Source organism: Alternaria incomplexa (genome assembly GCF_024043165.1).
Source record: "Alternaria incomplexa strain BMP 0042 chromosome Unknown scaffold_35, whole genome shotgun sequence".
Taxonomy (NCBI): Eukaryota; Fungi; Ascomycota; class Dothideomycetes; order Pleosporales; family Pleosporaceae; genus Alternaria; species Alternaria incomplexa.
The window spans coordinates 15,103-34,287 of NW_026249884.1; the positions used below are offsets into that span (position 1 = coordinate 15,103).

General features: G+C 52.4%; 7 protein-coding genes across 7 annotated transcripts; 4 read left to right on the top strand and 3 right to left on the bottom strand.

Annotated features, from left to right (window-relative positions):
- Positions 1 to 94: 94 nt before the first annotated feature.
- On the bottom strand, positions 95 to 1,065 carry J4E90_011032 (uncharacterized protein; the record flags this gene model as incomplete). The annotated part of the gene is made up of 2 exons (XM_051440544.1): positions 95 to 561; positions 1,062 to 1,065. The coding sequence occupies 2 exons, from the start codon at positions 1,063 to 1,065 to the stop codon at positions 95 to 97; spliced, it is 471 nt and encodes a 156-aa protein (XP_051285586.1).
- A 585-nt stretch (positions 1,066 to 1,650) lies between these two features.
- J4E90_011033 (uncharacterized protein) lies at positions 1,651 to 2,023 on the top strand (the record flags this gene model as incomplete). The annotated part of the gene is made up of 2 exons (XM_051440545.1): positions 1,651 to 1,893; positions 1,946 to 2,023. 2 exons carry the CDS (start codon positions 1,651 to 1,653, stop codon positions 2,021 to 2,023), a joined length of 321 nt encoding a protein of 106 aa, XP_051285587.1.
- A 1,133-nt stretch (positions 2,024 to 3,156) lies between these two features.
- Positions 3,157 to 3,668, top strand: J4E90_011034 (uncharacterized protein; the record flags this gene model as incomplete). The annotated part of the gene is made up of 2 exons (XM_051440546.1): positions 3,157 to 3,162; positions 3,255 to 3,668. 2 exons carry the CDS (start codon positions 3,157 to 3,159, stop codon positions 3,666 to 3,668), a joined length of 420 nt encoding a protein of 139 aa, XP_051285588.1.
- Positions 3,669 to 7,305: 3,637 nt separating this feature from the next.
- Positions 7,306 to 8,010, top strand: J4E90_011035 (uncharacterized protein; the record flags this gene model as incomplete). The annotated part of the gene is made up of 2 exons (XM_051440547.1): positions 7,306 to 7,430; positions 7,485 to 8,010. 2 exons carry the CDS (start codon positions 7,306 to 7,308, stop codon positions 8,008 to 8,010), a joined length of 651 nt encoding a protein of 216 aa, XP_051285589.1.
- Positions 8,011 to 9,011: 1,001 nt separating this feature from the next.
- On the bottom strand, positions 9,012 to 11,076 carry J4E90_011036 (uncharacterized protein; the record flags this gene model as incomplete). Its single annotated transcript, XM_051440548.1, has 3 exons — positions 9,012 to 9,437; positions 9,492 to 10,880; positions 10,936 to 11,076. The coding sequence occupies 3 exons, from the start codon at positions 11,074 to 11,076 to the stop codon at positions 9,012 to 9,014; spliced, it is 1,956 nt and encodes a 651-aa protein (XP_051285590.1).
- A 1,646-nt stretch (positions 11,077 to 12,722) lies between these two features.
- J4E90_011037 (uncharacterized protein) lies at positions 12,723 to 13,494 on the top strand (the record flags this gene model as incomplete). The annotated part of the gene is made up of 2 exons (XM_051440549.1): positions 12,723 to 13,000; positions 13,059 to 13,494. 2 exons carry the CDS (start codon positions 12,723 to 12,725, stop codon positions 13,492 to 13,494), a joined length of 714 nt encoding a protein of 237 aa, XP_051285591.1.
- Positions 13,495 to 16,473: 2,979 nt separating this feature from the next.
- Positions 16,474 to 18,946, bottom strand: J4E90_011038 (uncharacterized protein; the record flags this gene model as incomplete). The annotated part of the gene is made up of 3 exons (XM_051440550.1): positions 16,474 to 18,669; positions 18,719 to 18,864; positions 18,910 to 18,946. 3 exons carry the CDS (start codon positions 18,944 to 18,946, stop codon positions 16,474 to 16,476), a joined length of 2,379 nt encoding a protein of 792 aa, XP_051285592.1.
- Between the last annotated feature and the right edge of the window lie 239 nt (positions 18,947 to 19,185).

Here is a 19,185-nt window from a genome sequence, read left to right on the forward strand (position 1 = left end):
CATCCATCACGTAGCCACACCGTACTGAGTGAAAGTAAGTCAGTGGAATGATGGAAGCTAGCAGAGTAGCTATAACTTACATGTAAGGCATACTCTACAAAACAGTGCAAACGACACCATGCTCCCTCGCCTTGTCCATCTTGACGAGCTTCTTGTTGTACTGCTCTTGTGTCTCTTCTTCGTCCGTGTGGGCAGCAGCGGCGATGGAAGCGGCGGCGGCGTTAACAGCGGCGGCGTCAAGAGCGACGGCGTCAACAGCGGCGGTGTCAGCAGCATAGAGGACGGCACGCGGTGGGTACGCGAGGCCGTCGTGCAGAGGGTGCATGCAGTGGCCTTCTGTGTCGACCATACCGGCTGAGGCAACTGCGGCGGCGGCGGGGGCGGCGTGGTTGATCGTGGTTGAATCGGTAGGGTTGGTAGGGTTGACAGTAACGGGCGCGGCGACGGCGGCGCTGGCGGCGGCCGCGATGAGGAGGATGGTTGGGGTGTGCATTTTTGTGGTTGTTGTTGGTGGTTGGGTTTGGGTAGTTACGTTGAGTTGGTTTGGGGTGAGGCAGGTAGCTTGCAGTATCTTTGATTTGAGGGTTTGGGGTGAAGGAGAGATGGAGGAAGGAAATGGAAAGTGAGATGATATACACGGCAAGTTGTGTGGGAGGCGCTAAGCTATTTTTCCCCAGCTTGGAAGCGGCGAGGGTGCGCGGTCAGAAGGATATTGGGAAGTGTGGGGATGAGTGAGTGGGGATGGGAGGTACGATGGTACGATGGTACCGCATGGGGCAGGCTGGTGCGGTGGCTATGGGAGCCATTCAGAGTGATGGTGTTGCGGATGGGTGTGGTGAGCGCTTTGCGAAAGGTGTGTGCAACTGTGGTATGCTAGACGGGGAAGTCTTCGGCGTGTATCCGCGATAGTCTGACTGATAGTGCTTTCCAGGTGTCGAGGTGTAGGCTTTTTGCGAGGTGTTGGGAACTACGGTCGCTACCAACCTGGCTTCATATATCACGAACATGACTGGGTAGCTGGCAAACGATCTTATCGGAAAACGTCCAGTCGCTTTACGCACCCATGGTATGCTTCACGGGTAGTAATGGGCGGCATGATTGCGATGGCCGCGCGGGTTGTATGCTCCAGGGGTAGAGATGTGGATTCGAATGGAGGGTAGGGGAACCACTGTCGCTGCCAGTCCTGGTATGGATCAACAGATACACTATTGGGCCGCTAGGAGATATCTCTTTCTACATGCTTCCAATTTGAAGAGCTTTGGTATGCATTGTGGGTGCAATAGATCGGAGTGGTTGAGCGAGACAACATTTGAAGGGTAGCGAAGAGGTTTTTGCAATTCGTGCCCACACACACCACCAGCAAAGTTCCGTGCGCGACCGCAGCAGAAAGTGAGAATATCTCTATATAAACCTATTCATCCTTCCCAACTACTTACAATATTCCATCTTCAACCCAAGACATCGACAACAAAGTATCTCAAAGTAAGAAATCGAAGCAAAATGCCTGCTCTCACCACATACGTAAGCAATTCATTTTACAACTGTTTCATGAAGTATGGACTAACATGCCTGGTTCCTTCTCAGACCACCCCGGCAGGTTTTACATATACCTCCGTCATCCTGCCTCCCCCCGGGTCCCCCATCCCCCAGATGACCGTCGCCGACGAGCCTTCCGAGGCTACCTGGCCCACGGTCACTGCCTGGTCCACCTCCGTCATCCTGCCCCCCAGCGGGTTTCCCATCCCCATGGTCACCGTGGCCGACGAGCCTTCCGAGGCTACCACCACCGCTGCCGCCGCCGCTGTCACCGAGGACAGCACTGACGCTACCACAGTCATTGTGGAGACGGATGAGGCTTGGGAGGCCAAGCTCCTCGAGGACATGAAGGTCGCTGTAAGTCATACTTTGAATGGGCTTGACATGGTATGTGCTAACGGTCATCTAGTCGATGAAGCGGACCCAGCGCAAGGAGAACAAGAAGAGGTGCGGCAAGAAGCGGTGCCCTCCTTGCGCTATGATGTAGGCTGTCTGCGTTGGCGAGCTAGGGCTGGTTGGGAGGGATGATGGAAGGAGGGCCCGTTATTTGTCAGATTTCTTTTGTGATTCCTGAATTCATATCTATTGTACCACTGAGAAGCTTCTTCTACATTACTGATACCGTGAGCTTGATTGTTGGTGAAGGTGAAGGTTGTGGCCACCGGCCGGGATGCCAGTTCGCCAAAAACATGGCCCCGCGAAGCTAGCGTCGCTTACTAATGTTGCTGCCTGCTATTGTGCACCTGGCTTGCAACACCTCCGGCGGTCACTCCGCATCAAGCCATGGCAAAGCTCACTGATCTATCCAACGAACTGCTTTACTCCATCGTCGCACATCTCGAAACAGGTCACTGGTCGGATGTCAGAGCACTATGGCGATTATGCAAAACATCCCGCGCGCTGGCAGCTGTTGCGCAACCCGCGCTCTACACTTGCGTGGTACTAGGACAGTCGATGCCCGAGACCATGAGATCTCTGGAGCTCTTCTTGCGGACCTGTGTCGGACGCCCCAAGCTCGCAAAGAAGACGCGATCGCTCACTTTACATTACCATCGACCAGCCCCGTACGAAGGACCTAACCTTATGCGCCATCCCACTTTCGGTGAATTCTCGAAATTATGGGCAGTTCAGAATTTCGATAGCGAACGAAACGTGTTGTATCAGACGCTTGTGTTATACGCACTTCTTTGTCTGCCCAATCTACGGCATCTTCGTATGGATACACACAATCTGCCTCCTCGCGGACTGCTGCAAGGGATGCATGCGATGAGAGCTTCGAGTGACGCCTTCCTCGCTAGGTTGGAGACGTTCCATTTGTAAGTCTCACCAATTTCTGCGCATGTCGCTCTCGCTCAACAAGCTGCAGGCACAAGCATTTCGATAACGAGCCAATCAACATAGTTGACTACATCCCGCTCCTTCGATACCCATTGTTCAGTTCATTCTCTACGGAGATCGAAGTATCGGACGGTAATGATGTTCATCCTGCCACGAACTTACTCACACCATCGGCGATTGAATTGTGGTGGAGTCTTGGGCCACTCGCTACAATGCGACAAGCTCTAGAGGCATGTCCTCGCTTGGAAACATTCAAGTTCGTCATCCCAGATGACAATCGTCATGGGGGTATGTTGCCAGACGACATAGGGAGCCAACCCCTCGTCACGCCACGAGATCTGGGGATCGCGCTACTGGAAAAGCATAAAGCAACTCTAAAGACCGTGGAATTGCACTTCAACAGCTATTACGATATGCGCAGTGCGGAGTTTCAAGAAGATATGGAATTGTACGGCAAAGACTCATACCACTACGTGTACCCCTCGTTCCGGGATTTTGAGGTGCTATCGCACATAACGATCCAGTTCGAGAAACTTACCAATCTCTGTCACTTACCGGCGTCGTTGAAATACCTAAAGTTGCAGGGTTGCCATTTCGACGAAAACTTGAATGAGGATTGCCTTCGCGGTATGCTAAAGCTGAAGGACACATGGTGCCCGCTGATCGAGCAGCTGCATCTTCAAGGCTTTAATGTATCAGAAGCCATCGGCATGATCCGGGAAGTTGCGAAATCCTTGGATTTGCGGATGTCTGAGTTCCTTGGCAGAGGTCTTGTCTGGTTCCCGAACCTCTGATCTGACATGGAGATTCGTTGTGACATTTTTTGAGGGTGCATAGCTTCATGGTTGTTGCTGATATCTGGGATGTACTAAGGAAATATATAGGGGCCTAGAGCGAGCACAAGGGTTTCATAAGATACAGCTCTATTACGATTATATATCGTGTTGTGTAATCGCGACTGTGCTTGGGTTTAAGCATTAAGATTTCTTTAAGAACGAAGAATATGCGGATTGGTACATTGTATAAGCTTGTTATCTAGCGAGGAGAGTGTGTAATACGTTGTTGATTAAAAGGCGCGGTCTGGCCTCTTACTAGGTATACGAAAGGTCTTCGTTAAATTAGACAAATCGAACCGGAAATCGAAGACATAACACGAATATAACCTTGTCTACCGTGATTCTCATATCCAAGTGACTCCTGTGGCGCACAATTCGTATCTTCCAACTCGCCTTAGTACGTATGGTATATCCAAGCGTTTCAGAACAGCGGCTTCTGCTTCTGCTTTGTTGACCTGAAAGCTCATGTGCATATGCTCCATGCTCTTATACTTCTCAGATGGCGATGAGTTGACGGCTTTACCAGACCACCTCCCTTCTAGTTCGAACTCAGAGTGTTGATTCGACGTCTCTACGTCTAGATGGCACAGTTGCGGCGCCTTGCTCAGTATATCGAGAAAGAGCTGGCGGCTCCAGGGAGCTGTATCGCCACGGTCTTCCAATCTCAATTCACGCAGCGTCGAGCCTTGATGTTGTAATATTGTTGGTAGACAGTCCGGGATGCCGTCCCATACTAGGCGCAATCTTTTAAGTGCCAAAACATTTCGCAGAAACTCTTCCAATATTGACAGTGAACGTTCTAGATTTTTCTTATCGTGTTCGTTGCAGTTGAAGACGGCGAGAGTTAAAGACTCGAGCCGCGGGACATGGCTAGTCAACGATATTATCGGCAGCATCGATGAAGGATACATGTTCAAACGGCCAAGATCAAGAACGCGGAGCAGGGACCAATCCATGCATCGATGCCACATGTCCATGTGTTGCGCCGTGTAAGCATAGTCTCCGTGACTCTCGCTCATAACCCACTCCTCAAGCGTGGGAAATCGATCTCCTTCTTGCCAATGAAAGTTCAAAGGGCCATGCGCGCAGTCTTTGAGACCGCCAAGCGCTTTATCATGTATCCAATGCTTAACGTTTTCGAAGCTCAGATCAAGGTTCTTAATGCTGTTGCCGAGCGTCAGGTAACCTTTCAGAATTTAGAGCTCGCTGCGATTACTCTTTAGGTAAAGGTTTTGGTCTGGTCCATCGTAGTAAACGCTCAACCGGAGGGAATGAAGCTGCGTTGACGAGAGTGGACGTCGATCCAGAGGCTTCCCTTTCCGCTCGAGATTCGTCACGTGCAGGCGAGCCATAGGATGCATCGTGTGAAACAGGTGAAGGGTACCCTCTGGTAAAGGTATGATCGTGCCCCAGCTGTGCCAAGTTAGTATACGAGTATAACAACAAGGGTTCAGCCCTACCTCAAAGACTGCAGGCCAGTCGTCATCGTCAACACATCCTCCAGAACAGGCGCGAGCGCCTCATCGAAGAAGCCCGGATAGGAGGCACCGATCTCCAGATGTCTGACATGTCTCGCGATAGATCTATTCTCATCCAGTATGCATTGCAGCAGGTTCTTAGTTACTTTCTGCAACCAAAACCCTTCCTGGACAACAATAGCTTCATCCATGTACAGGTCGAGAGTTATGCCGGATTCAAGCTCGACGAGATCTAAATGGTCTTTTAGACGGATGCTACGGAAGAGTAAAATGTCGGATTCGTCGCGGCATACGCTGGACACACATCGCAGTGAATACAGCGATTTCGCATCGTCGTCGTGAAGCTATGCCGGCTTTAGTCAATTGCATGCTCGGGCAAATCATAAGGGTGCTTACTATCTCTACGATCATGCGAAATAATACCAATGGCAGCCCGAGCAGATCGTGCGCTGGCATGGCTGGGGTTGGGTCAGTCCGACCTCTTGTTTCCGATGAGGGAGATGATCATCAACGGTGAAATGACACCGCTATTCGGGGGCGGCATTCAATGCATGAGATGAGAACAATAAGCTGATACGCGCCTTGAAGATATTGGTTGCTGTTGTGGGCTGAGGCACGCGACGTGTAGGAGGCGCGAGAGCTGACCGTTCATCTCGCGCTAGTCCTGGTCTAGTAAAGCGTTGAGCCTAAAAGCGGGGATCCACAAACTGGTCTCGCCCGCAGCCTTCCTACCTGCGCTCCCTTCATCACGACTGCCAGCCTCGACATTCAGCATGCGCTGCTCTCAGTACTCAACAGGATGACTATCGCAACCCCTGTGTTTATCGTGTTGCGCGTTCGTTATATAAGTTATGCGACTACACCCCGTTTTTTGGAGACGCTCACCTTATGAGTGGCCTCTGATCCGATCTTCCCGGTGGCCAGATCCGTTCCGATCACGAACCACTCCCCCGGCCCGCCATGCGATGCCTCGATCTTCCCACGGACCACTGTGTGTCTGATTGCATTTACATCATGCATCCAATTTCGATTGGGCTATGGTTGCATGATACAGCAATATGAACTTTACAGTATACAGAGATCCCTTTGTAAAACTCCAACGCCGAGATCGAGTGAGATCTTCCCACGGACCACTCATGTGTCTGACCGCATCTACGTTATGCATCTGTTCTCAATTTGGCCATCGTTGCATGATGCACTAGCATAGACTTTACTGTATGCAGAGATCCCTTTGAAGAAGTTCAATGCCGAGATCGAGTGAACTCTTCAGATATCCTCCCTTCGAAAGGGTCAGGAGTTCACCGTTCGGAAGGCTTGAGTGGCTTGCGTCCGTTGGAAGGGCGTAGAACCAGACAATCAACATTGTGATGTTGTCGAGGTTGCAACGACTGTATTTGAAGCCCCCATCATGACTCGACAAAGCAGTATTTTCGCGTACTCTACCTACCATTGAACTATCCATATTCGCAAGGCGCGTTTTTCGCTCAGTATGGCTTTCACAATCGAAACAGGACTGCAGGTCTGGACGATCGCTTTATCAGTTAGCTCGATCGCTTTGTCTACCATCGCGGTCATCTTACGTCTTGTGGCCAAGTACATCCGCAAACGAATCGACGCCAGCGACTACTGCATTATAGCAGCTTTGGTACTACATCCTCATCCTTTCATCTTCGTACTGCATCTGGATGCATCGTATCGGCCACGTCGATAAGACATACATTATGTAGAGCAGAGACGCTGACCGGATTTGACAGGTGTTTAACCTAGCAACAAACTGCAACCACTTATATCTCGTCTTCCATGCAGGCTATGGCCTCGAACTTACGACACTCCTACAGCGTTTTGGTATTCTCAACATGCGCATCCTCTCCAAAGGCACATTAGTCGCGGTGTGCACTTGGCATGTCACTGCCTGCCTGTCCAAGCTCTCGGTCCTGCTCATGTACACTTCGATCATACCCAACGCATCCATGCGAGTAATATGTCGCTACTTCGGCGCGACGATCGTCGTATGGACAGTGGCAGATCTGATTGCAGTGTTGTCGATTTGCAGACCGTTCAACATGGCATGGATCAACGCAGACAAATGCCCTAACCAGACTCTGTTCTATTTAATCATGGGCTTACTGAACTTGATCATTGATACAATCATCATCGCACTTCCGATGCCGTATCTGATCCGCCTACGAACGTCATGGCGTAAGAAGATCGTTGCAATTGTCTTGCTAGGGATGGGGATAATGTACGTATACCAGACAGACTTCCATTGCCTGCAAGATTCTAACACGAACCCTAGGACCTGGGCCATTACTATTTATCGCCAGAAGTGCTTGTGGGGGCTGAACTGGCGAAAGGTCAATCGATACTCGGATATGGCCATCGCCATGTTCCTAGGTGGCCTGGAGTGCGCAGTCATTATCGTTGTGGCTTGCATACCGCTCATGCGTCCTCTATTTTCGAGAAGTCAGGCTCGCGGCCCACCCAACGTACATCACCATGGTGACAACCCCAACGCAGGGGCGCATCTGGAGAAAGGGAACAAGAAGGCGCCAGCCAAGCTTCCTCGATTGCTCGACCCGCCGTCCTGGTTCGACAATGAGGATGATGTCGATGCGCAGGTCGAGCTACAAGCAAAGAAGGATGTGCAGATGACGGATGCGCAGTCTTCTAGTTCCTCTGACATCTCGCGGGCCCCAGGCGCCACTAAAGATACTGTCGTGGATAGGAAGACATGGGCAGCGCCAGCATGCTGGCAGGCACCTGAGGAATGTCGTAAGCAGAGTCCGCACGAGCCACCTATTGTGCATGCAGATGCGCTTTGATGCGACCAGGAGGATTGCTCGCCAGATTGTACCAACACCGATTTTTACTGTTGTTCTCAATTCAATAAAAGCGTGTCATATCAAAGAGACCATTTGGTCGCACCATTGCTCGTGAAAAAGCTGTGCGGGCTGTGGTCGTTGATAGGATGTTCGTGCCGTGAATACATCAAACCTCGTGCAGCAGGCGCAACACGATAGCACCTGATGAACACGTCACTCATCCTAATTCTGGAGGAGATACCATTAGGCGGGATAACTTCTAGAGGCAGATTCGCGGGTGGTTGTCAACTTGTGGCGACATGGTGGTCGCACGTGTTTGCGCGTCGCGTGTTTTACGGGTAGGCATGTGGCGGCGTTGGCGGGTCGCGGGAACGGGAACCCCGACGGGGCCCGCCGCCAGTGCACCCAACGCTGAACGACACACCAACGTACAGCGACGCAATCCCATACGTCCCTCATGCCCTTCGCTCGTGATTTTAGCATGCGGGAATCGCATGGAAGCCTTGCAATACTTCTCAGAACGCGTTTTGGAGGCTCATCGATCGTCATCGCTGCTCGCGGACCAGCACGTCGTCACATCCTCTCCACCATGGCTGGCACCAGCAGACACAAGAATTGGATTAGGGGAATCTGCCAGAGATACGCAACGACTTCCAGCCATGTACAAACCGCTTAGCTATCTTCCACGAACGTTCAAGGTACTTTCCAAGGTTGGCATCCCCTCTACATAGGTGCCGCTGCCCGAGACGCCACACCCCCAGTCCTTAGCTCCCACGACGAAGGCGATATACGATGGTCAGCGGGCCGCGGCCAATACTGAATGACTACTGTATGTCGCATCACCGAACCCAAATAGGATCAAGCTGACGCGTGCCTATAGCAGCCCGTTGGCACACGAAAACCTCCGCCGTCTCCGCCGTTGCATATCACGAAACCTTGATACCAAATACCAGGCCGCCTGTATTACGCTACTGAGATATCACGGGAATCTGGATCTGAAATCAAGCCCAGAACCCGCCTGCGTGGAGGCCTTCGATCGTGCCCCTGAACCCAACGACCTCTCCAGCGTCTATGCCCAGCTCCTCTGGGCTCACAAACTCCTCGGTGACCTCCCAAGGATCGCAAGCCTCGCCATACTTGAACTGGAGCGCCAGTTCATTGCCCACATCGCCGTAAAGCCTGGCCGCCGTCTCCATACTGAGCTCAGCAAAGACACAGCTCTTGCCAGTGACTTCCGACCATACATCGACCATCTCCTGGTATGTCATCTTTTCGAGCGCAACATTCGCGTATCTACCATAAGCCTTGCCGCCAGTAGCAAGGACTTGGCGGACCCAAATGCCGGGGTTGACTGTCATATCGCCGGCTACAAGAACTTTGGCGTCGGGCTTCGTGGGCATCGCTTGGATGTATTTGCCGGCACCGGGCTATGTCAGATGTCAGCTGAATGTGCTATACACCGAGGACTGAGCCAGACTCACGTATTCAAAGGGCTTGCAGAGTGGGAAGAAAGCCATGTTCTGCGGATAGTATCCGAAGTACAGGTAAGTCGTGATGGCGGCAAGTTGCGGCAATTCGGCCTTGATGCGCGCGTCCACGTTCGCCTTGTAGTCCATGTGCGGCGCTTCCATCTTACCCCAGAACCGACGCTTCGCGCTTGGGCAAGTCGACCAAATGTAGTGTTCGACTGACCGTGTGGCTGCGGCAGCCCGAGCGAGGTTCATGCCATGTCGCTCTTCGATCTCGCCACACTCGTTCTGGCTCTTGCCCCGGAAGAGCGCTTCCCACCAATTTGTGACCGCAAAGACGGCATTTGCGCCATCGAAGGCGGCTCGCAACGATGCCTCGTCTTCGAAATCGGCTTTTACGATCTCAATACCCTCCGCGGCGAGTTTCTTTGCTGCATCGCTGTCCGGATTTCGGGTGATCGCTCTGACTGTCCACCCGGGCGTCTTGTTCATGATGTTGACTACTCCACCACCTTGGCTTCCTGTCGCACCCGTCACAGCGATGATCTTGTTGCCCCGGTTCGGCCAGTCGTGGATTGTACCTGGCAAACCGCTCTTCTCTCCGTGCACCATAGCAAACCATGGCTCGAAGACAGTCTCGCTGCGCTTCGAGAAAGCTCCATTCTTGTAACCCGGATGTCCCCATTCCGTCAGTCTGTCGTGCGCTATCTCGACAACTTGCCCTGTTCTCGAATTATTCTCGTCATTCAGAAACAGATCGTAACCGTCGAAGAGGGTCGATTGCAGCATCATGTGTTCGGGATGGAAGGCTTTGCTGAAGCCAGGCATGACTGGAGTTTCTATCGGACCAAGCATCAGACAGTTGATGGAGATGTTGTCTTTGGCCAGCAGAACAGGTCCGGTTGTCTTCGTCCACATTGCTGTCGCTGCTTCCGCAGAGCAATATTCTGGAAAGCTGTGGCATGGATATATGCCCAGCATGCTGCCTGTGATGATGATCTTGCCACCTTTGCCCCCTGGATTGTGGCGCATGTAGTGTGTTGCCAGCGTTGTACCGTACATCCTTCCTTTCACAACGACATCGGTACAGCTGGTATCTGGTTCGGGAGGTAAGTCGTCGATGGGCGCATCGCGGCGGTTGAGGTTGAACACGGATCCACGATCAGGGAAGCCCGCATTCGCGATCAGAACGTCAAGGCGACCCCATTTGTTCCAGGTGGTCTGGAAGAGGATGGTTTGCGAGGCGTATGAGCTGACGTCGCATTGAACAAAGATGACCGAGTCTCCTGTCGCATCGATTGACGCGGCAACTTCTTTCCCTTCGCTTTCACGTCGACCACAAATCGCGACACGGTAGCCTCCCGCCTGTAATCGGGCTGCTAGCCAGGAACCGATCCCACTCTGTTGGAATCTGTCAGCAAGCTCGAATCAACTGCGGTAATGTGATGGGACGAACCGTGCCACCGGTGATGATGGCGACTTTGCGCTCATCTTGCGAAATGTAACCCATGGTGTTAACGATCAGTATCCGGCGGACGGCCTGCGGCGCATCTTGGAAGGATGAGCCATCATATGTAACAAGTAATGGCAAGGCCATGGGTGGATACGAATTTGGCTATATGCATGCGCAATAGTTCCTGGTCCCCATCTTTGTCCCGCACTGGGACACGGCACCTTTCACCCTGCACTGATAGTAGCTACTCCGCGTCCTTCGAAAAGGAGCAGTTGCTTTTTCCTATCATTTCTCCGAGCCGTTGGCCGAAGGATTCGGCAGCTGCAGTAGTTGGCGCGTCTAGCGAAGTCGCATTGCCGTGCGGCCTGAACGTTGGCGGATATCCGGGATTCACGGTCCCCATATGTCATTTCCGTACAAGGTCCAGTGTGCATTCTTCGCTCGTTCTGTCGATGGATCCTCAGACAATCCAGGCTAATCAGATGTTCGCCAACCTGCTGCAAAATATATATCAGGCTGCGACGAAGATGTATGGCCAGCTGGAAGCTTGCAGGCGAAATCCACGACGCGGTTCGCCCGCATCCGCGCTAGCTTGGCATTGCGGCACAGAATCCAACCAGCTACTGGAAAGCAGGTGGGGGCACGCTGTGTGTGGGGCAACTCCAACGTAACTTCACGTAGATATGTACAGGGTATACGATCCTTCGTAAGGAAAGAGATCGCGTCACGCAATGTTTCCCGTCACAGCTTTCGCCGCGGGGCAGACTCTACGCCGGTCAAACGACACATGTGCAGCCACAATCTGATAGCCGCGGCAAGCAACCTTGAAACGTCGGGCCTGCGAAACTCTCTGAGATCCATTGGCGGCATAGTTAATTTGTACTCAAGATGTACAAACGCGCTGTTCACTGGCTCTCTTCAGATGCCGCCATCGCCCGAAGTCAGGCCGTCACGCAAGCACTAACAAACAGCAATATGCAAGGGTACAGTGTGCGATCTCATTCCTATTGGTCTTTAGGCCGCCGCTCACTGCTCTTAGTTATCAGTTTCCAACAAATGCTTGTTGAGCCAATGTGATCTTAACCGCTCTGAGGTTTCCAATACCTGTTAGTGGCTAGGAAGCACTTCCATCAATGTGTGTTTGCCATGTCAGGTCTGTGCATACATGCTTCTCCGATCATAGGGTTGCGGTATGGTGATTAGCTTCTGATCGGTAGTCTCCTATTGTCGGATTCGGCGATACCTATTCAAGCGTCCACGCTCCTCGGACATTTTCACGCCACAGTTCCACCAAGCGAATTTATCACGATGGCCAATATGATACCCATCGAGAATGGGCAACAAGTCGGCATCCTCGTGACTTCTTCCATCTCTGTTTTGATCGTCATTGTCGCCGTGGGTCTGCGGCTTGTAGCAAAAAGGATCGCGAACCGGATTGATTACAGTGACTATTGCATTCTTGCTGCCTTCGTATTTCGAAACGGGAAGCGAAATAGTTTGGAGCTAACATACCTGCTAGGTATGCAACACCGCGCTGCACGCTTGCTGCATCACGCTGGTCATATATGGCGGCTTTGGCTTCCATACCACGGACATATATCAGCGCTTTGGACCTGACACGGCGACATTCTTCTTCAAAGTAAGATCAGTCACTGTTCTCTCGCATTTGCAAGCTCTAACATGTTATGCCGTAGGGCATCATGTCATTTGCAATACTGTGGAATGCGACCGTGTGCTTCAGCAGATTGTCGGTCCTATTAATGTACACGGCACTGATACCAATGATATCCATGGTGCGATGGGCCCGTATTCTCGGCGCTGTGATCGTAGCCTGGAGCGTCGCCGACGTAATCGCCGCTCTCGCAATATGCCGGCCGCTGGCGAAGAACTGGAACTTCGCACTGCCCGGGACGTGTGGCGGTCAGCCAAACTTCTACTTCGCAATGGGTGTCATCAACCTCATCGCAGACGCCGTGATGATCTTCCTACCAATGCCATACTTGTACAAGCTGCGTATGGCGCGGCGCAGGAAGTTGGCTGCGATGGCTCTCCTCAGCATTGGAGTAGGGTGAGTACACGCTTGCATCTACATTGTCGTCCCGAGTACATGCTGACATGTCGCGCAGTACCTGGGCCATCACTATATATCGCCAAACGCTGCTACCGGGTCTCGATTTCTTCGACATGACATACACCGGTGTGCTCGCCACGATCCTCTCCGGCCTCGAGCCCGCCGTCGCAATCGTCCTGGCATGCATCCCACTCATGCGCCCCTTGTTTGGGAAGCCAAACCAGGCCATGCGATCAAATCTCGACTACGACAGCAGCAAGAAGACTAGTCTCTTCTCGAAAAAAGGAAGCAGGAGACATGACGACCCGACAGCGACTTTCTCGGAGTTGGTCGACGATAATGATGCTTCTTCGCAGATTGAACTGCAGCCGGTCAAGACTTGTCAGATTGTGCGCGTTTCGTCGGTGTATAAACATGATAGGGAGCAGAGGATGGCTGATTCGAAGCATGCTATCACGGTGGAGAGGAGGTGGGAGGTTCGAAGAGACTAGTCTCGATGTCGTGCATAAGACCATGCTATACCCATGAGCGTCGGCTTATGTAACCCTGGCTTGAATCATTCACGGAATACACTACAGCTGCAGTAGATCCCGGATGGGTTGATCGCCTCACGTAAGCGTATGACGTCATCCGTCACACTCGTCTAGGCAACAACATTGTGCTGTTTGCACCGGCTTTCAGACACAGATTCCATGTCTCATCCCTTGCGATACGAATATCGTTTGCGTCTCGAATCATGCCCGACAGCTTGTATTGTGGACCATGCCGTCGTCTCCTCCGCGGAGACTTGTCTATAATCGACAAGTACAGATCCGGAATCTATTTCGAACATCACAACGACCGCGAGTCGCTCGCCAACGCATTACGTTTGCCGTGTGAGATCTGCAGTCGCGCCAATTCTTATGCTTCCACATCGCTGTCCTGGGTCGACTTGGCACCACAGACAAGAATCAATGGATATTTATTTTACTTCAAGCAAGCCGGAGTTGTGACCCTGGAGTTCAAAGACGGAGACATGCACGAGCTCAGTAACTACAATAGCACGAGGCTGGCATTTGTCCCGTGGTCAGGTGAGAATCACGTTGCATGGCACTGCGTAATCACTGATTGCGACACTAGGCACTGAAGACTGCTCTATCATGCAAGATCTCACGTCTACCAGTGCATCCGAAGCGACTATGAATTTCGTCACAGATAAGCTCAAGGACTGTCGCAACAATCATGTGAGCTGCGAGCTTCCAAAGCGCGATTCGGCAGCTGTGTATCCCGCGCGACTTTTGCATGTCGGCACGGGACCAGATAGCCCTGTGAGGCTATGCGACGCATCATCGTTCCATGACAAAGACTATGTCTGTCTCTCGCACTGCTGGGGAGACACCAGACTGTTCATGCTCAATTCTGAGACGCGCTCTACGTTAGAGGAAGGACTAAATTTTACCATGCTGCCCAGGACGTATCAGGATGCAATACATGTTACTCGGTGCCTTCGCATTGAATACATTTGGATTGATTCAATGTAAGCGGCTACCACACTACTGATTGCGTTCCAAGCTTATCTCTGCAGGTGCATTCTACAAGACGACGAACGCGACTGGGCAGCAGAATCACGTCGCATGGGAGATATATATGCAAATGCAGCTTGCACAATCGCTGCTACGGCTGCTAAGGATAGCAGAAGTGGCCTCTTTCATGAAAGATCCGCAAAGCTCTTGCAACCGAGACGTGTCGATTTCGACATGAAGGGCTCTTGGCTCGACGACGTAGGTACTGAATTACGTTTGAAAGGGCCATACTTGTATGATATTCATTACTTGGCCGAGAAATGCATCGAACGCGCGCCGCTTAACCAAAGAGCTTGGGTCAGTCAAGAGAGACAGCTCTCGCGACGACTGTTACACTTTACCAGTACGCAGCTCTTCTGGGAGTGCAATGAGTGTCAAGCATGCGAAACGTATCCCAAGAGCCTCCCACCTTGGGCACGATCGTTCTGGAGCTCTGACGCCACAGCCTTGAAAAGGTGCGTTCGGGATCTAATGCGCGGTGAAAAAGCATCGCCTGGGTCCTCGGCGCTGGCTTATACCGCCCAAGGCCCAGACCACAAAACATACTGGGCTTGGCTCACGTTTCGAAATCAGTATTCGAAAGCTGCGCTCACGTATAGTACAGACAAGCTTGTAGCTATACAAGGAATCGTAAATTGGATAAGAAGAGTCAGAGATAGCCAGTTCATAGCAGGCCTTTGGCTCAGCCATATCATCGAAGAGTTATGCTGGACCGAACGATACGGCAGGACTGGACCGCATCAGCCATCTACCCCAAAAACATGGAGAGCTCCTACGTGGAGTTGGGCTTGCAGCGACGCTGAAATCCAATGCAGTATGCTGTACAAGTTTCACTACAAGCATGCGAATAGGCGTACGGAGGCGGCTGTTATGGACACACACGTTCAGCTACAAATGTCGGAGCAATCTGAAAGCGCGCTGTTGCGAATAAGGTGTAGACCCTTGCTCGCAAAATTTACATCCCGCATGATCGAGCTTTTCGATTCACAGGAAGAGCCGATGATCTGTACATTGAGTCGTCGGGGGCTACATGCCGTCTTTCAGTACTATCAAGACGGTGGAGGTGAGGTGCTTTCACCAGCACCAGAACACACATACGTAGTGATCCTACAGCGATGCCTCCACCGGGATCATTTCGAAACATCTGACGGCATTGAACTCTTCGCTAGCAAGGAGAGAGGCAGATACTCAATGAGCGAAGACGCCCTCACTATGCAGTATCCACAAACACAGAAAGACCTATGGGAATCAGACGGTGCTGAAGCTTTGGCCATAAGAGCGGTCGATGGTGCTGCGAATCAATTCGAGCGAATCGGTCTATTCAGTCTCTATAGCCCTCGTGTGGTTAGAAAGATTATGAAAGCACATTGCTTAGCAGAAGAGAAGATCATCACGCTTGTCTGAGGACGATTGGACGTGAAGGAGCAAAAAGATTAGATGATCGCTTTCTGTGATGCCACGGATGCAAAGTGTAATCGTGTAAGCGTAGTCCATAGTGATTAAACAGCGCCGTAGTCGTCCGAAACACCAGGATGCACTCAAGCTTTTGTTGGATTACTTACAGCATCCCCCGTCGTCACACTAGTCTCTCCATCGTAGGGCCTCATCGTCTGTCGCATCGTCCCCAGGCCGCGGCATGCGCGATTGTCCGATATCAAGCGCTGAGAATGGGCGGCAGATCGGGCGCGTCCGCCCAGCGCCTTCGCGTGAACATCGGGACGTTGGCTCGAAGCGGGGGCGCGCTAGCCGGACACCTTGACTCTCCAGCGTCTCTGTGAGCTTGCTGCCTACGCCACGCGCAACTGTCAATATAATCCCGTTATGCGCATCGCCATTTCAGATTTGCTTGGACAACAGCTTCGAAAAGCCCGCGGTCGTTGAACACTCATTGTCTTCTAATACCCCAGCCTACCCCATGAGCACCTTTCCGTGTTTGTTCACAAGAATCAAGCCCTCAAGCTGCCCCTTGGCCTTCGCCTCCACAACCACACCGTTCTCATCCCACACAAAGTCCACAACCCCACCGCCTCTCAATCGCAATCCCTTCACACTCCCGCCAGTCCAACTCTTCGGTATCGCAGGCCCCAACACCACAGTCCTCTTTCCGGTATCACTCGCAGCCAACGGCATATCCGCAACAAGCATACTCAACATCGCGCCTCCAAACCCAAAGTTCGCGTCAATCTGAAACGGCACCCTATCCCCATCATACATACTCAACCCATTACCCGCGAAGTTCTGTTCAATCGCATATCTAAGCTCATAATACGCCTCATCCGTCTCATTGAGGCGAGCCCAGCAAGCGGCACGCCAAACCTTAGCCCAGCCTGCGTTCGCTTGGTTGAGGACCTCGCCGTTGCCGTTGCCGCGGCTGTACAGTTTCTGGCGAACGGCATCTTGGACTGCTGTGTCGGTGTAGCCGTCGAGGAAGGAGGAGATTGAGTAGCCGGGGTACCAGCCGACTAGTTCGGAAAGGTGGCGGTGGGTGTCGTTGATGAATTCTAGGCCGTAGGGTTCCTCGGGTAGTTTCCATTCTTTGATTTGGCCCCAGGTGCCGGTTGCGAAGCCTTTATCGAGCCGTTGGAGGGAATCGGTGATGTTGGTGACGAACGCGCTGTCGGTCTCGTTGACGGTGGGGGCAGTGGAAAGGACGGCATCGAAAACTTGGTGGATGAGTTGCTGGTAGTGCGCGCATCCGAATGTTGTAGGGCCATGCTCAGGACTGTTGCATGGGTTTACGACCAGCGAGCCGTCGTCGTTGAATCGATCTTCTTGCAGCTGGCTGAGCCAGAATTCAGCAACGCCTTTCATCAGCGGGTAGCCCTGATCACGCAACCAGACTTCGTCGCGCGAGTAATCCCAATGGTCGAAGACATGCTGCATCATCCAAGCTGCAGAAAGCGGATAATTTGCCCACTCAGCTCCGCTCTTCATGCCCGTGTGGCCGAAGATGTTCATCTCGTTGTGAACCACCCAGCCAGGTGCGCCATACAGCAGCTCGGCGGTCTCGCTGCCGCGCGGAACCCAGTTGTCAGACATGTAATCCCATAGTGGTGATTGAAGGTCCGTCAAACCAGTCTGATCCGCGGTCCAGTGGTTCATTTGGATGTTGATGTTGGAATGGTAGTCTGCTGACCAAGCGGGTTCAAGGCTTTCGGCCCACCGTCCTTGAAGGTTCGGGGGAAGAGAGCCTGGTCGCGAGCTGGCGATGAAGAGATATCGTGAATAGTCGAAGAGCAGGCTCTCGAGGTATGGGTCGCCGGCTGTGCTGTTGGCGTTGTACCGTGCGACGAGCTCGGATGTGGGTACTTGAGATGAGTTGAAAGGATCGGGAAGAGATAGCGTGAAGCGGTCAGTGAGAGAAGTGAAGTCCTCCATGTGACGCCCTTGTAGATCCGACAAAGGTCTGGCGGCGGCGGCGAGAGTCGTGGACTCAACGACCGGGCCTGGATCTTCGCTACGGAAGGAGTAATCGTACTCCGCTGTTCCCTTCTTTGCGTCGTAGTTCGTTTCAGCGCCGACTACTAACGTGACACTGTTCGTACCGTTGCGCGAGGAGACCGTCAAAGACTTTGCTTCACCATCACATACAAGTTCGATACCGGTGTCGGTTGCAACTCGTGCCATCGCGTCGTATCTCATGCCTTCAGGTGGGCCAAGCTGCGTAAGGGCGCTCATTCTCAGGTGCCCAGAACTCGTCGCATTACCGCCGACGCATGTAACGTTGCGCAACTCCGGTTCAACGAGTGCATTGTCCAGTCTCAATTCCAGCACTGGCAGCTCACCCGAAGAGCGAACTGAATAGACGCAGACTTGATCTGGAAACGAGCAGAACGTTTCGGTCTCGACAAGGGTACCGTTCACGCTAAATGCCGTGGTGTGGACGCCGTTGCTCAGGTTCAATGTCCGCATGTAGTCGGTAACATCGGAACCTGCTATCGACGGTATGGTCACACTCAAGTTCCCTAGTACTTGGTACGATCCGTACGAAGCGTCCAAGCCCAGCAGCTCCGTCACGTTTCCCGTTCCATTGGTGAATATCCAGTCGCGGATACCCGGTAATGCTGCTGCTTTGGAAGAGGTCGGATTACCGCCCGTGTAATTCTATCTGATGTGTTAGGTTCATTGTCAGGATAGAGTTAGCATAGCTCACCGATGCGTTGAAAGGACCTCCTGACCACAGTGTATCCAGGTTCAAGGTGAGCGTCTCAGCACCGGGCGGGCCAATTGGCATGGCACCAAGACGTCCATTTCCAAGAGGATAGGTGGTACGGATGATGTCGCTACCATTCGCAGGAACTGTCGACCATAGTGATTTCGCAATTGACAAGTCAACCAACCCACAGGTCGCTAGGAGCGATACAATCTGGGATGTCCGCATTGTCGGTGTTGACGTATTAGTTTTAAGCGGCCTTGATCATGATCGCAATACGGGCGCCACTGTGATTTTATTGTATGTTGGCGATCCATGCGACGTTGTGCAGCGGGCTTGCATCTTTTCCGGGGTTAGTTGCGGGGAAGTAACGTCTGTGTATGGCGATCGCTATAAAGATTCTCCGTGAACAACGTTCATGGAGTTGTTCTTCCGGTGGCATATTCAAGATGTCCAGGAATAGCAGG